The 15,239-nt window shown below is 43.3% G+C and overlaps 1 protein-coding gene and 2 long non-coding RNA genes across 8 annotated transcripts in view; 2 read left to right on the forward strand and 1 right to left on the reverse strand.

The window, feature by feature from the left end:
- The window catches only part of PECAM1 (platelet and endothelial cell adhesion molecule 1), a 34,309-nt gene extending 27,151 nt beyond the window's left edge, over positions 1–7,158 (forward strand). For 3 of the 5 annotated variants that reach the window (XM_074607613.1, XM_074607608.1, XM_074607615.1), the window contains one exon: positions 5,092–6,693. In XM_074607613.1, coding sequence (XP_074463714.1) covers positions 5,092–5,111 — 20 coding nt within the window. In that variant the 3' untranslated portion in view covers positions 5,112–6,693. Of the gene's footprint in view, positions 1–5,091 lie in introns of all 5 variants that reach the window. The other 2 variants (XM_074607610.1, XM_074607614.1) reach the window with 1 other exon arrangement.
- LOC141751216 (uncharacterized) lies at positions 1,315–11,648 on the reverse strand. Of its 2 annotated transcripts, none has more exons than XR_012589907.1 (3): positions 11,566–11,648; positions 9,749–9,889; positions 1,315–3,094 (listed from the first exon to the last, which is right to left on the reverse strand). It is a non-coding gene; the product is annotated as an uncharacterized LOC141751216 (long non-coding RNA). The 2 variants fall into 2 exon arrangements; XR_012589906.1 differs by lacking the exon at positions 1,315–3,094 and adding an exon at positions 6,338–7,398.
- On the forward strand, positions 10,270–15,012 carry LOC141751214 (uncharacterized). Its single transcript, XR_012589904.1, has 4 exons — positions 10,270–10,694; positions 11,041–11,169; positions 11,255–11,389; positions 13,499–15,012. It is a non-coding gene; the product is annotated as an uncharacterized LOC141751214 (long non-coding RNA).
- Positions 15,013–15,239: the final 227 nt, after the last annotated feature.

The following is a 15,239-nucleotide window of genomic DNA, read 5'->3' on the forward strand; positions in this document are numbered from 1 at the left end:
TGCTACGTCTTAATTGTTTATTTGTTGTTCAGGACCTTTGCTGGACACTACTGGGCAATCCCTTCATATGTGTTCTTATTAATCAGGCTTTCAGTTCTGCGTTTTTAGAATGGTGGGCTTTAAAAGTCCACGGAACCAGTTGGTATTTGGTAGTGCTGGTACAGGAGGTAGGTGACAAATACTGATCTTCCAAGAATTTGTGTTGAACACCCCTGCACAGCTTTGGATATGTGCCACATATTCGTGCTGACAGAATGGCACAAGGTTGGGGATGGTTGCTGCTTGCTTCAGGTTCCTGATGGACCTAAGGCACTCAAGATTTGCACAAGGTTGGGGATGGTTGCTGCTTGCTTCAGGTTCCTGATGGACCTAAGGCACTCAAGATTTGCATATGAAAACCTGCTGAACTGGTTAATGTGTCACTGGGGACAGAGCTGTTGTTCCAGTTCCATCTGTAAAATCTATGGAGTGTTTAGTGCCAGTGACTCTCCTCGGGGTGTGCCTGCTCACATGCACACATACCTTCTGTGATTGGAATATCCAGAGAAGTGAGGTCCGTCCTAAGATGTGAAATGAAAACTTCAACTAAGGAAGAATGGCTGATCACCTGAACTTGGGCAGATGTCACTTCGATTCACTGTCTGTAACTGTTTCCTTCTGGGTTCGTTTTCATCCACTGGTATAGCAAGTGGAATGACTCTAGGGGCTGGTGGTGAAAACTGAGACCTTGTAAGAAATTTTAAAGGCAAGCAATTTTTTACCTCAGAGTACATAGATATGTCACAGTTACACTGCTCTAACCAAGAAATTAGAATATGGAGGATCTCAGTTAAACAATTAGGAGTTCTGTGAAGGTTCTGTAGGTGGTGAACAGCTTTATAGGGCTAAGAATCACAGAATTGTAGGGTTGGCAGGGACCTCTGGAGATCATCCTGTCCAACCCCCTGCCAGAGCAGGGTCACCCAGAGCAGGTGGCACAGGAACGCGTCCAGGCGGGTTTGGAATGTCTCCAGAGACGGAGACTCCACCACCTCTCTGGGCAGCCTGTGCCAGGGCTCTGCCACCCTCAAAGTAAAAGAAGCCAGTGAAAAAATACATTGGGGTTTGGTTTTGGTTTGGTTTTGCGCTCCACAGATCTAAGAGGAAGGGAACATACATTTCAGGAGTACTTTTATGAATGTTAGATAAGCTATCTAATCCAACCTCAAACCAGGCAGACAAGGGTGGTTTTTCTGCCATCCACTTTGTGACTTTGGGACTCGTACTTAAAAAGAAAAAAAGGGAGAGAAAGACTCATAAATAAGAATCACAATAGCACAGTCTACGTCAGTTTATGGCATCCATTTGAGTTCTGAAAGGCTCCATCAGCACTCATATCCCCATGGGATAAAAAGGCAGCCCATTGTATTATTTACAGACATTGGCAGTGCACTGAAGGTCACAGATTGTGTTACAATAAACAGACCTATATTAACAGGCCAGTAGGGTTTATAGTATCATTGTCTCTCTTAGTTTAAAGGCTTGTTTTTATTCTTTGCTCTCAATTTTCTATAAATAAATTGAGCTGAACCCTCCTCTGGGTAGTACCGGGCATTCCTTGGAGAGTCGCACAGAAGAAAGTTTGTCCCTGTCCGACACAAAAGGGAAAATGGTCAGGAGTGGCTGTGATAGACAGCTGGTGTAAGCTCAGGGAGGAGTTCTTATCTTTTTTGTTTCCACACCCTACATCAATTGTAATGGACATTGGATGAAAGACTACAGTTTTATGAAGATTTTTTTTGTTTTCTTCTCATGTGGCCTAAAGTGAGTAAAAAATCTCTCCATGGAAGTATAATGAGGTTGCTTTAGAGAAAATACACTGACTACCCCATGTAAATCACTTTCATCATAATTATTTGGGTTATTAAAGCTCAGTAAACTGGACGATCTATGAATTAATGTTAGATTCAAGGGAGAAAAGTGTCAGCTGAGGGAAGTGTTTTCTTTCGTGTTGTCTATACAAACTCCTGTTAGCAGTGGGAGAGTAATAAAACTAGTTATTCTGTAAAACTAGTAAATACCCCAAAGAAAAGTCAGCTTTATAACACTTGCACATCTTTCTTGAGTTTTCCTAGAAGTAGCCTTACTCAGTTCACCTCTGTGACGTTGTCCCCTCCTTAGATACTGTTCATGAGCGTGACATAGTAACTCTTCCTTTTTTTGAATTATTAGTGCTTTAAAGAACATAGCAAAAAACCCAGATCCCCGTCTTCTGCTTCGTAAATGCCCACTTCTGCTCCCAATAAAGCTGTGACAAAAAGCAGCACCATCCCTCTTTTGAACTCTCTAGATAAGTGACCTGGAGTTCAACTGGACAGATACATTTCTTTGTAGATTTTCCATCTCCCCTGTTTGCCTCTCGGCACTTTTCAGGCAACATCGATGTGTACGGAAGAAGCAGGGAGCTACTAAGGTGCTTTCTATCATTATTTTCTTGCAATTGTTTTTTTCTGTAGCTCACTTTCACAGAATGCTTGACTGTGATGTACCCCAGAAGTCTGGTCCAAACGAGGAGCTGTTGATCCTACTCATGAAAAGGAAAATGCTCCTTATAAAGTGATCAAGTGGCTTAAACTTCCTCCCCAGATGTTCTGCTTCTTTATAGCCAAATGAAGTATTTGGCTCAGAGGTGAAGTTGCTTTCAATCTGCTACTCTCTTAATTTGTGAGTGAAAGGCGGCCTTCAGGCACTAGGCTGGTCAGCTGGCATCTTAATCACATAAAATGCCAGATGGATTACTTAGCTATAGCAACCTGTCAAAAAACGTGTGGGTTTTGGCTCTGTTTAGGAAGTAATAGGTATTGCAGAAGTATGGGACAAAGGGCACCGCAGCAGAGAGAGTAGTATTTTGCGAAGAGCTCTGTTTTCAGAGACAGGAGGACATGCAGTGGTTTTGTTTCAGTAATGGTGGTGGAGACTCGACACCAGATCCTGCTGCCCTTTTCACTCTGTAAATTCAGACAACGGTGTGGGTTCCACTCCTCAGATAAACTGTGTTAACTGACTTGGTTCTGCAGTGATCTTCCAGAAGTCACAGGCAAAACGCAGTACTGCACTGTGGAAAAGAGAGATGAAGCAAATCATTTTAATGAGCGCTAGCCCTGCTCTTGTGCATTTGCCCCTATGTAGTTTCTGTCAGAATAAATATAATCCAGCGTAGAAATTTAGGAACTTTGCTTCCTCTTTACTGAGGGACTGTTATAAAATTGAGCTCGGGGCTTTAGTAAACACTGTACAGACAATAAGTGGTGTGTTTCACAGAGGCATCGGAAGTGTTTGTATTATGTCAAGAAAGGTGGTGCTTTAGAAAAACAGTCAGTTAAAGTTTGAATGACTTGTATTGTATAAAGGCTCAGTTGCAGTCCAGGTTCTGACTGATTTGCTGATCCAGAATACCTTGAACCTGAGTGTCTTGGGCTTTTAGGTAATTTAGAAATGAACCCAAAGTTTTGCGTTGGAGGTTGCTTCCCTTTTTCTCCTCTGTTTCAGAAATTTGTATCTTAAATGCCATCCATAGGAAGTATTTGCAAAAGAAATGAATTACTTAGAGAGGAACTGGGAGGAGGTTTCCTTCCTGAAATCAGAGCTGGCAATCTTTCTAAGTTATTTAATGGTCCCAGTTTCTGAAAACATATTGAAGGAAATATCTTAACAATGAGATAGCCACTTCGCCAAATACTAATTGGTATTGTGTCAAATTTACCTCAGCAGTACATTCTGATTTCATATCTCCTCCTCCCCTATTACCTCTTAGAAGTGTGTGTGTTTGTTTGTTTGTTTGATTCTGTTCTGTACAGGAGGACTGGCAGCCTCAGTCAGGACATAGTGTACTTTTAGCTGCCTATTTGTTCAGCCTCAGCATGTACCCTCTGAGATAGAAACCTGTACGATTTAAATCTATTTGGAGAAATTTGTGGGATTTTTTTCAGCTACTTTCTCATCATACTCAAGTGATCCCAAAAGTATTTTGTAAATTCTCGGTGCTGGAGGAATTGCTGTATGTTGCCAGCACAACAGAGCCGGCTCCGAAGGCGGAGGTGGCATGTGTTTAACTGTGCACGGTAACATGGCACAAGAGTTTCAGAGAGGAAATGAAGATGAAGGATGTGTCCATTTAAAATCGGGGGGGATTTCAGGCAGTCAGGATATGACAAAACAAGGTGATACTCTGAAATAAACATTGAATTATAAACCAGGAATTCCTGCCTCTGACTCATGGGGCAAATCCTTTGGGGGTAAGTCCACAAAAGGAATTAGGCGCCTCAGTGCTGACAGACTAAACTATTAGGTTAGAGGCCACCATGTACTCTTAGCAGATATTTGTTGGGAGAAAACTTGCCTTGGCAACTGGTGTCAGGAAAGACTTGACAGTTGTGAATCCTCAGCGGACAGAATTATTTCTGTCATATAATGTAAAGACAATGAAGTTTATGTTCTGTCTTTACCCTTGCCCGTCGGTTGGCGCAGAGGAGTCCTCTCTCTGCATGCTGCCTTTTGTGGTTCTCATGCCAGGTTTCTGTGTCCCTGCTGTGTACCCAATAGATAACCTGTTCAAAGGAGCAGACTCGTGTAGAAACATGCTGTCTAGAAGTTGAACGCTGCATTGCTTGCTGTTGAGATACCCAAGTGCTTCTTAGGAAAAGGTTTTCATTTTTGTGGGACTGGAGGTTGGGGCCTAATTGTGGCAACTGTGTGTCTGCTGGTAAATAAGGGATCTGACTGTCAGATTTGTTGAGTGCCAGCAGTTCCTATAAGAATCCAACTTTTATCAGTAAGAGCCCAGTTGCAGATGTTGGTGATTAACAGTATTGCAGTCTAGCCTGTAATTGTTAACCTAAATCTCCCAGTGTCTTATTTCCTTTTTTATCTGATGAAGATAATATTAATATCTCCCCAGGGAACTGTATTTATTAGCTCACTGTACAGTACTCTAAGGAATATGTTACTATATTTAAAGTTTTTGCATTGATCAAAAAGGACAGGAGAGGGCAGGGGGGCATTTATACTCATACCTTTTTTTTTTTTTTCCTTTTTTTGTTTTGTTGCCAACAGAGAATACAAGGGCATCCTGATGCTACTTAGAACAGTCATCTCAAACATCTGCTGGGAGAAGAAAACAAGCCAAGATGGAAGATGTTGCAAATGTTTCAAAAGCTCTGCAGCACTTATTTATGAGTTTGCCAGGCTCTTCTTTTCAAAGTTTATTTCCTCAGGGGGAACAATAGAGATGTTCCTAAAGCATTTAATGGAAAAAATTACAAATAAAAATTCTCATAGGAAAGTGGCCGTAGAAACCACTGACCTAGGTTCCCATCTTTTATTTCTTCTGCTAATGCAATTTTGCCTTTCAAGCCTCCAATTCATGATGCTCTGAGGAAATAAAAGGGGAAGCTACAGCTGAGGAAGTACATTCCTACAGTGCAGTAACAAGTGTGATGCTAGTAAGATGTAGAAATACCTAAGCTTGCTTTAAACTAGCTAACTTGGTTATCAGTAGCACTACCGTGGCAGGTCAGAGCTCAGCACAGCTTGGCCAGCCGTGTGTGTACTTTGACATGATCTTGCGGCTTGTGCTGAACTCCCTGCGCTGCAGCAGCTGGACTGCCACCAGTCTTGGACCCAGCGAATTTATAGCTCACTTGGGTGCTACACTGCAGCGAGGGCCTAACGGAAGAGCGAGCTCTGGGCTCTCTAAAAACTTGAATAACTCTTCAGAGATTCAGTACTTCCCCAAGTGCTTCTGTGAGCAGAGGCACAAATATTCTTTATTCTTCGCTAAATTGCTTTTCCCCTCTAAAAGTTCTGATGCTTGTTGGTTAGTTTGGTGTGATGGTTCTTCAAGGAATGATTGCCCATCACAGTTATTTTGGTGTGGTGGTTCTTCAAGGAATGACTGCCCATCACAGTTATTTTGGATGATACAAATATAGGTGTTGAGTGGGTGGATATACTACACCCAAGTCAGTGAGTTTGTACCTGAAAATCCTATTATGTATAATCCTTATTCCTTTGATTTTAGGAGAAATATGAAGTCGTACTTGTGTCCAGTTTGTCCAGTATGGAACTCCATACCTATCTTTTTTCTCTATAGCATGATAAAACATTAACATGGATCCAGTTTGGACCTGGATCTAATCTTTGCAGCCCATGTTCATCTCACTTGCATTAGTTTAAAAAAAGAACACAAAACAAAACAGAAGTACTGTCCCCAACCCCTTCACCAGCTGGTCTTTGACACTGCAATTGCTCTCCTTTTCTTACTGCAGATTAAATTACTACAAGATCTGGGCCACAGATAAGAAGGTTCTCTTTTTAATTAGAAAATAGTGAAAGACAGGACATGGATTTGTATATACATATATAGTTACTGCTTTAAGCATTGCATCAAAGACGCAAAACCAGCAAGAAATACAAGAGAGTTTTATATCCTCATTCCAAACGTTTAAATTTTCAGTCTCTGGTTACTGGCTAATATCTCTAATTTATTGTTCCCTGTGCAAATGTTGTTTGTATCGAAAGCCTTTCACAAATGACTGTCTTCACAGCACTCTTCTGTTGACAAATATTCATTCTAGCATCCCATGAGTGTCCATACAAATGTGTTAGCGTAAGGAATGTGAACAGGTATTTTAATAAAGAAAATTCTGGATTGAACTTTGCGCTGGATCTTGCATGTTCGTAGTAGTGACCACTTGCAAATGAATGCCTGTAATATTTTTTGTTAGCAATGAACCATATAGATGCATTGTATAAATTTACATATGGAAGATGTCATCTCTGCAGCAAGGGATTCCAGGCACTTAGATCTGTTGTCATCATCCAGTTTAGCAGTGGGTAAATGCACTAAATTGGTTAAAGAGTTGAGCATGGGAGTGCTTGCGTTCACGTAAGTCCTTTGCTAAATGACAAAGATAAAAGTTCCTCCACAAACCTCTCCGCGGTCCCTGGGACAACTCAGGAAAGCACTGGTTTCTGGGAAGTTTCAGAATGTCAGCTGGGCAGTGGGACAATTCATTGATCTATTTCAGCTTGTTTCTTGTCTGGAATAATCCTAAACTATTTTTGATTTAGTCTGTATTAAAAGTTGTTTGCCATAATGAAACATATCTGAACTATCCACTTAGAGTGCTGTGCGCTGTCTTGAACGCTTATGTTTTGTCTTACAGATATACCAAAAATATTTTAAAATATGGGACATTAGATCAGCAGACATCTCCAGTGAAGATAAGGTTAATGGGCCCATGAAATAAACAGCTACACAAGGGGTCCAAATGTCCTGTTATGAGCATGTCTTCTGGATGCCAAACAAGCGTCATTATCCCAGTGGAAACATTTGGGAAATAAGCCTTGAATCTGTTACTGAAACAGATTAAAGTTCAGATTAGAGCTCAAACAATATGTTATTCAAAACCAACCAAAAAACGTTTCAGATTTCTACATTGTCACCAAGTTGAGCTCAGCAAATACAAAATGAAGTGTGTTGTTAAATATTTACTTTTTGAGATGCCAAAAGGGATGGGGCATCCTCAGGCCCGTTGTGGCATGCCTCGTCGGAGCCGTTCCACGGACAGTGCCGCATCCCGCTTCCACCGAGCGTGTTTGCCTTCCTTGGTTAACTTTTTACTACTGCAGAGCAGAGGCTTTAGGGATGAGATGCAGATGTGCTTTAGATCAACAGACTCTTCTTCCTTGACACTTATTTTTTTTTCATTTCCAGCAAACTAGCAGCTGCTTATTGTCTTGTCTAATGTACGTATACAGCGGTGTGCCCTTTCGTGGGAAGGTGAGAGGTGATGTGCTGCCTGGTTCGGGCTGGAAGCCACCTGGCAGGGCCACGGAGCCTCTGTCCCTTACTGCGTTGGTGCCGCCCGTGCCCGGGGCGAGTGGGACCCTGAGCCCCGCTCCCTCCGGCGCCGATCCGGTGCTGACCCCTGGTGGCAAGCGACCTGCCAGGGCCACCGGGGTGGCGACGGGTCCCTCCTGCCTCGGGGTGGTCCCTGAGGTGCTGGGGTCTGCGGGGCTCGGGGGGGGCGGGGGGGCGGGGGGGCCTGCCCCGGTTTCTGGGCCAGGTTCTGGCTTTTTTCATCGACACGCATAGAGTAAACTGAGCCTTGTCACTCTTATCCCTGCAGTGGTACGATCTCTTCGCCTGGACCTCTGCCGCGCTTGCAGAAGCAGCGTACACCTCCCAGCCGCCACTGCTTTCCCTCTCGCACAGGTTAGTGAACTGCTGGCAAATGCTGGGGCACTGTTTGCGTGCAGAGCAAACATCCTGTTCATCGCTGGGTATTGAATAAACCCCAAAGTTTGTTTACTTTTCTGGGGTGTTATGTGCTTGTTCTAACTGCTTCTTTGTGAGCTTGGTTCAGTTAAAGTTCTTAATGTTGCAGTTCATCACTAAGCTATCTTGCATCATAAGCCCCCAGCTTTTGGGGGCGGGGGAAGTAACGCTGTCAGAGTGGCTGCAGCCGTTCTGTTGTGCGGGAGGGGACAGGTACAGGGAAAGGAAACTAAGGCTGAGAAAAACAGAGGTATCAAACGAAAAAAAAACCAAACAAAAAAACCAAACAAAACCACCACCAATTAAACTAGAAGTCAAACTGAAAGTAATAACGTATTGGTACAGATTTGAAATGCTAGCACATTTTGTTATTTAGAATTTCAAGGCCTTTCTGAGTAGACTGGTGAAAGCAGAATAAACATCATTTTTACTGTTATTTGGGAGGTAATAAGCAAGTTGTCATGTCTAAAGAATCACAAAGAACCAGCCTTATTGTCTTTGTGCTTTGAAATGCTCCACTCCAAATCACAGGTGCTCCCGTTAAAAAAAGCTTAGAGAGTCTAGTAATCATGAGAACGTGGCCTGCATGGGAAGCTTCAATGAAATGCCAGCATTTATATTTATACAGGTAATTTGTTTTCTCACCAGCCACAGACATGCTGAGTGGGAAGGCTGAAAAAATTCTCACCATTGCAGGAAATAATCACTGTAGTTAAATTTTAAATGTAATAGCAAAAGCAATCGGTTTCCTTGGGGGGAGAGTCACCTGCGAAGGCTGATGACAGACAAACAGAATAACAGCATGAAACTGAAATGAAAGATGTAGCACAAATCAGCAAAGGTCTAGGCAGCCACGGCAAAGGCACTCAGAATAGGCCCTGATCAGCCTGGGACCTGCAGGAGCGTTGAACTGTGTGTGGAGCCGTAATGGTCATTGTTAAATGGCCCTGACACTCCTGGCTCTGAGCATGTTCCCAAGGTTAAGAGGAATCCAGATCCAAAAGGGACCGTTTGAGGAGTAATTCCACAAATAAACTATTGCTTACGGTAAAGACAGAAACTGTCTCTGAAATTAATGGATTAGTAATATATTTCTGTGCAATCTTGAATGTATGAGAGTGCTAGGTGAAATCAGGGCCTCCTTTTGGTCAATGAAAATGTGATAATTTTTTCACTGAACAAAACCCAGAAGTGACCAGTGTGACAGTTCACTGTCCTCTGGTTACTGCCCTGATTTTTCTGTAGTTGTCTCTTTGTTTTAATGTTTTACTCGAGAGATAAAAGGAGATCTTGGAATGAAGGCTTATTACAGGGAAGAAAGTGAAAGGAAGATGAAAGGAAAGACAGAGGGGAGCGAGCAGGGCTGGGGGAGAGAACTCCCCCAGATTGTGGAAGGCTTGGGGAGAAACAACCCATCAGACCAGTCACCTTAACGGCTCCACGCTTCGTGGCGTTGGCGATGCCCTGGGGCACGTTCTGCGGCAGAATCAGTGCTGTGGAGGTGGTTTGTCCCAAACGTTCATGTGTTTATAGTAGTCCTGTGACCGCTAGGAGAAGTAGAAAATATACCTGTTAATAAAAAAACAAAAAAACCCTTTTGCAGGTAACACCACCGTTGATCCAAGAAGACAACAGGTTCATTGCAATTGCTGCTGTCAGTGTGTCAGTCCTGGGTGGGGACACGTAGTCACGATGCCCTGAGGAGCCTGTCTAATATATAGCTGCTCTAACAGATGATAATATTGACACCGGGAGTGTGTGTTTTCAAAAGAAAACGTGGTATTACGCTGTTATTTAGCTGGCATAATCCAAGCCCTATTCAGTGCTTGCAGAGGACCTGTGACTGCTAAAATAGCCTGTTTCCACAAAGCACTTATCAACACTTGCATAGGGAGAGCTTGGCTTTAAATCCTTTGTACTGGCTTTTTGTTTATTCATTTTTTAACTAGAGGCAGAGACAAGTCTCCACTGCAACTGACAGAGTTTCACTTTGCAAATCAATGAGGCAGTGCTACAAGGGCAGAAAAGTGTCGCCGGTGAACTTCATGCTGTTCAGAGCTGCCAGACTGACGGCCCTGACTGACTGCTGTCTTCGTGGAACTAACCCATGCTAAATGTCTGAACTGCTCTGTGGCTCTCACCACCCACCCAGGCTCTTCCCTAGTGGGACCTTCTGGGGTAGTTCAGGCTCCAACCAGCAGTACGTTGTGGAAATGTGTCCTCTCCCAAGTGCAATCACCACTTTCAGGCCCAGCTTTCCCTGGGGGACTCCGCTTTCTTTGGGGATAAGTGCTTCCAAGGCAGTGAAAATGGGGGCTGCTGGTCTGTCCTCAGGAGCTGGGGGGACAGAGAGGCTGACATCAGTGGCACACAGGTGAGGGCTTTGTCTTAAGTGGGCTGAGTCATGGTATTGCTGGGAGGGGTGCACTTGGCATCCCTGCTTGATAATAGGCTGCGAGAGTCTAATGGAAGAAAAAATTGTCAAGTCTATTAAGATGCGGTCAGAGTGTAAGTCAATTAATGAAACTTACAGCCACCCAGGCTATTAAATTAACATGAGATTGTCAATAGGAAATATAGATTGCTTTTGAATAATTTAAAATTATTTAAAACATGGTAGTAATGAAAATCTCACAAAGTCACCATGATGCAAAACTCAGTTTTGATTTTATTACTGTTTGTTTTTGACATTTTTTGTTTCAACTTCATGATCATTAAAGGAACAGGAGCTGTAAAGAGCAAGACATTCCTAATTAGGAATGACAAAATCTGCCATGAGGCAAAACCTGAGAGGTGGCTGGAAATGAGCTGTGATTCTGCAGCGTGATCCATAGCAGAGTGGGAATCAGGTAGGGCCAAGTGTGTCTAATGCAGTCCTTGCACACAAAATGATAGTTCAATTTTTTAGCCATTGATTGTGTCCGTATCGCCCAGCCAGGTGATCGGGACTAGATGTCCGGTCTTGCTTCAGTTACGTTGGCCATTAACAATACTTCTCACGAGCAAACTGGACCTGCTGTTCCTGAACTCACCACATGTGGCCACTGCCACTTGAGCGGTGGCCTCCAGGTAAGAATTTAGCATTTTGCACTGCCCTGGACTCCTGGAAATGCCTGAATACAGACAGAGAGAACAGGAGGGAGCTGCCTCTCTGGCTGCAATTTCCAGACAAATTTGGTGAACAGAGCTCAGCCCCGACTCAGGGTATTCCTCAGGGCTAGAAGAACAAATCTAAATGTACTTACAGCATGCGTTGGCACCCTTGAAAAACTGGTTCCACCTGTGGGTGCTGAGCCTGTAACAGCCTCCAGATAATCTGTCCCCCGGGCTGGAAGTCGGGGACCTTAAGGGGGCAGAGGGGGGAAATACGCAGACTTGGGAAGAGACATTCATGTTCCTCCCAGGGACCTCGGGGACTAGTTGATCTCTACAGAAGGATGGTATGTTCAGCATGACTGAAAGTATTAGCTGGCTCAGCCCTGAAACCTCAGAACATTGTGTGTGCTGCTTAAATCCAGTTTAGTCACTGCTGGAGGGAGGCAAGGCTGCCCTGTTAGAAAACAACCCTGACGCACACCTGTGCTTAGTCAAACAAGAAATGCTGAAAGGATTTTCTTTAACTATCTTTATTTTCTTTTCCTTTCTTTTTCTTTTTTTTATTTTTTTTTTTATTTTTCTTTCTGAAGCTGATCTTTTCCCGCTGACTTGATTTCTTTCTGGCTGTTCCAGGATGAATCACGCAATCCTACATGTCTATCTGTGTAACAAATGGGACTGTGGAAAGCGAACCTGACTAATGTCCCCTACAAGGAGAAAATGATAACTGATGCTTTTTAATTACAAGTTTCCTGCATTATGGTCTAGTTTTTCAGCTTATAATCATTAACGGTATAATACAGACTTAAGTAAATTGCTGCCTTTTCCTTTTTTGTAACATATATATAGGTCAGATTTTCATGTTCAATGGTTATTATCTCTGACACTAATTAGTGCACTGACTGGCTGACAAAGGTCACATCTGTGTTTTCTTCATTGCGTACAAACATGTGCTCACGCCAGCTGATTCTCCTAATTGCCGTGTCTTCTGGAGTCATTTCCACTAGGGCAAAATCACTCGTTTCACTTGGTAACTGCTTTACACCCACTTTGTACTGCTGTTGAGGGCAAAGGGGTGTCAGCAGTCATCACATCCACAGCACGTGTCCCCTGTTCTGCACTTCCTAAGTCATAGCAGTCGCGCTTCGTGCATCCTTGACTTCTCAAGCTCTGTGCAGTTGCAGTCAAAGGGATGAAGTTGTTGCCTTTCCATGAGGAAATGAATGGAGCTTTTATTCCCTGTCTTGACCAAAGCACTTAGATGGTTTTAGCCCCAGTGGATTGTTTCTAATAGCAGGCAAAATTGATCACTCAGGTACTTTGATGCAGCCCTTTTATTTACAAAGAAAGTACAAAATTCCGTTTCCTTGAACAGAAGAGGAATCAGACAATAGGAGACACTTTCTCTGCATGCAATTTCAATCCTTTCAACCAGCACTTCATCCAGAAGTGCTCCACCAGCTTTTTTTCTCAAGGTCGTTCCTGTAGAGTTTATCTGGTTCTGCCTGGTTTTGATAGAAGGCTGCTCCTGTCAGACCATAGGTGCACACAGCTACTCCAAGCACTGCCCTCCTCCCCGCGTCTTCAAAGCCCAATGTTTCAGTCAGGAGAAACCCTGAATGCATCAGCTTCTCCCCCAGGTTTGCCCTTTTGCCGTCTTTCTTAGGGTGGCTGTTCCCGTTTCAGCTGCCTGGTTCTGTACGAGAGCTTGTTTGTTTCTTATACAAAAGAATATCCAATGAAGGGCAACATTAAACCTGTTGAGGTCACAGGCTTTTGCTTGAACCCTCCGTCGGGATGGCGTTAGGGTTAGGTACTCAGCACTGATGAAGTACACTCAGTGCTGATGAAGAGCGAGACCTTTGCACGCTTACTGTCAGTGGCAAGGAACAGGAACGTGTCATGGAATTGGCGCGAAATGAGATTCTCGCTGCTGAAAGTGAAGTTTTTGCTATATGCTCCCCTTGCCGCTAGAGAGAAATACCCTGTTGACCAATGAGCAGTATGCATTGCTAGTACTGGGTTGAATTTCTCTGTGCTCCTTGCCCTACTCATCATATTTAACCTTGGATTTATTTGTAGAGAGCTGCACAGAAAATCCTGTTCAAGAAAGCAGGCAAACCTGGACGTCGTGTGTTTCCTTGCAACATTGTCCTGGACAGTTTCCAATCTGTTAATGAAAGAACACCGACATCTAAACGATCCCCAGGGGAGGTTCAAGATCCATCTGAGTTCAGTAAGAGGTTCCTAAATAGCTGTAACAAGCCCACACTTCAAAAGAAATACATTTTGCTATTTTTAAAACATGTGATTTTTGGAAGGCTTTGAATATCAAGATTAATTCTCTGTCTAAACACAGTAGAAGGCAGCACTGACTGGTGAGTCTCACTCCGATCTGGAGGGTTTCAATATTGTCTGGAATCTGGATTTGATGTTCTAAAAGCTTAAGGTATGACAATGTTTAGTTTACTTTTTTCCTCAGAGCAGACTGTGCATGTACTTACAGATTCTTTAGTATATCTCACCAGATTAATGTGAAAAATATATTACATTATCTATCAGCACTTGAAATTTTGACTTGAGGATGCTGGTTGGATAGATTATTGAGCAATGTTTAATTGAAAGATTTAATGATACTCTAAATAAGACATGACTCACTCTTGAACAACAGGGAAGAGCTCCTGTATGTGAGAAAAAAGCCAAGGTCGTTTGGAGCCAGATGTTGCTGCACAGCGTGGTGCTGCTTGCAGCAGGTAGCAATTTAAGGTGTCTGTGGAAGCTGAGCAGAAGGGTCTGGGCAGCCGTGCAGGTTTGGAGACTGGATTGTGCACCAGGTCACTAAAATGACAAAGTGAAGCTGAGTGGAGTATTCTCAGTGGAGAATATAGACATCTACCGAGGATGTCCGAGCTACGAGGCTGCTCTGCTTTCTAGTACGGTCACCGAGAGTCCTGTTCTGAACTGCTCGTTGGAGGTGCCTGTCCCTTGTCATTGCCTATAATAGGTAGTCTAGGGAGCACAGATTCCCTGTTTAGCCACCTGAGTGATTAGCACAGTGGGATGTAATTTAATATGTCTCTGTGCTGAGGTCTTCATCCTAAAGTGTGGTACAGTTAATATTACTGGAGAGAAGGAGAATGCAAAGTCCAGAACGAGAATTCGGTTGTGGAGGCACTGAGAACATTGGGTTTCAGAGCCTGGGTCCAAATCCGTTAGAGAAATGGACCACGACAGAGCTGTCACTCTGTGACAGAGAAGGGAAGGAATGAATCTTGGCTGTGATTATTTTGCGTGAATGGACACAATGCTCTGTCAGAGGCAGTTCTTTGACATGGGAAAATATCAGTCCTGTGTTTGCTTTGAAAGCCGTGCTATTGTTTGTTTGTTCCAGGGTCACCTCAGCAAAGCTTAGTGTCTCGCTTGCCCTATTTTATTCCAAAATGCTGGACTGACTGGCATAGACATCTGGGTTTATCCTATGATATACGGATATGAGCCACAATGATGCTACTGCTCAGTTAAAGGTTACTAATTACTGTCGCAGAGATTGCAGTTCCTGACACCTTGGCAAAATTAATGTGAATAAAGGTTTAAGCAACATTCAGGTTTGAAATCGCACTTTCTAGATATGCACAACAGCCTAAATGATATCCACCTTACAAAAACAGTACATGTTGTTTACACCTTCAGAACATGGGAAATGCCCTGCCCGGGGGTCCATCTATACCAGTTCTCCATCTCAGCTGGAGAAACCAGACTCTTCAGTGTCCTACCCCTCTTTGGTAACTAAGAATTCACTTCATGCTGCGGTTTTTCATTCCAT

This window comes from Larus michahellis, chromosome 14 (genome assembly GCF_964199755.1).
Source record: "Larus michahellis chromosome 14, bLarMic1.1, whole genome shotgun sequence".
Classification (NCBI taxonomy): domain Eukaryota; kingdom Metazoa; phylum Chordata; class Aves; order Charadriiformes; family Laridae; genus Larus; species Larus michahellis.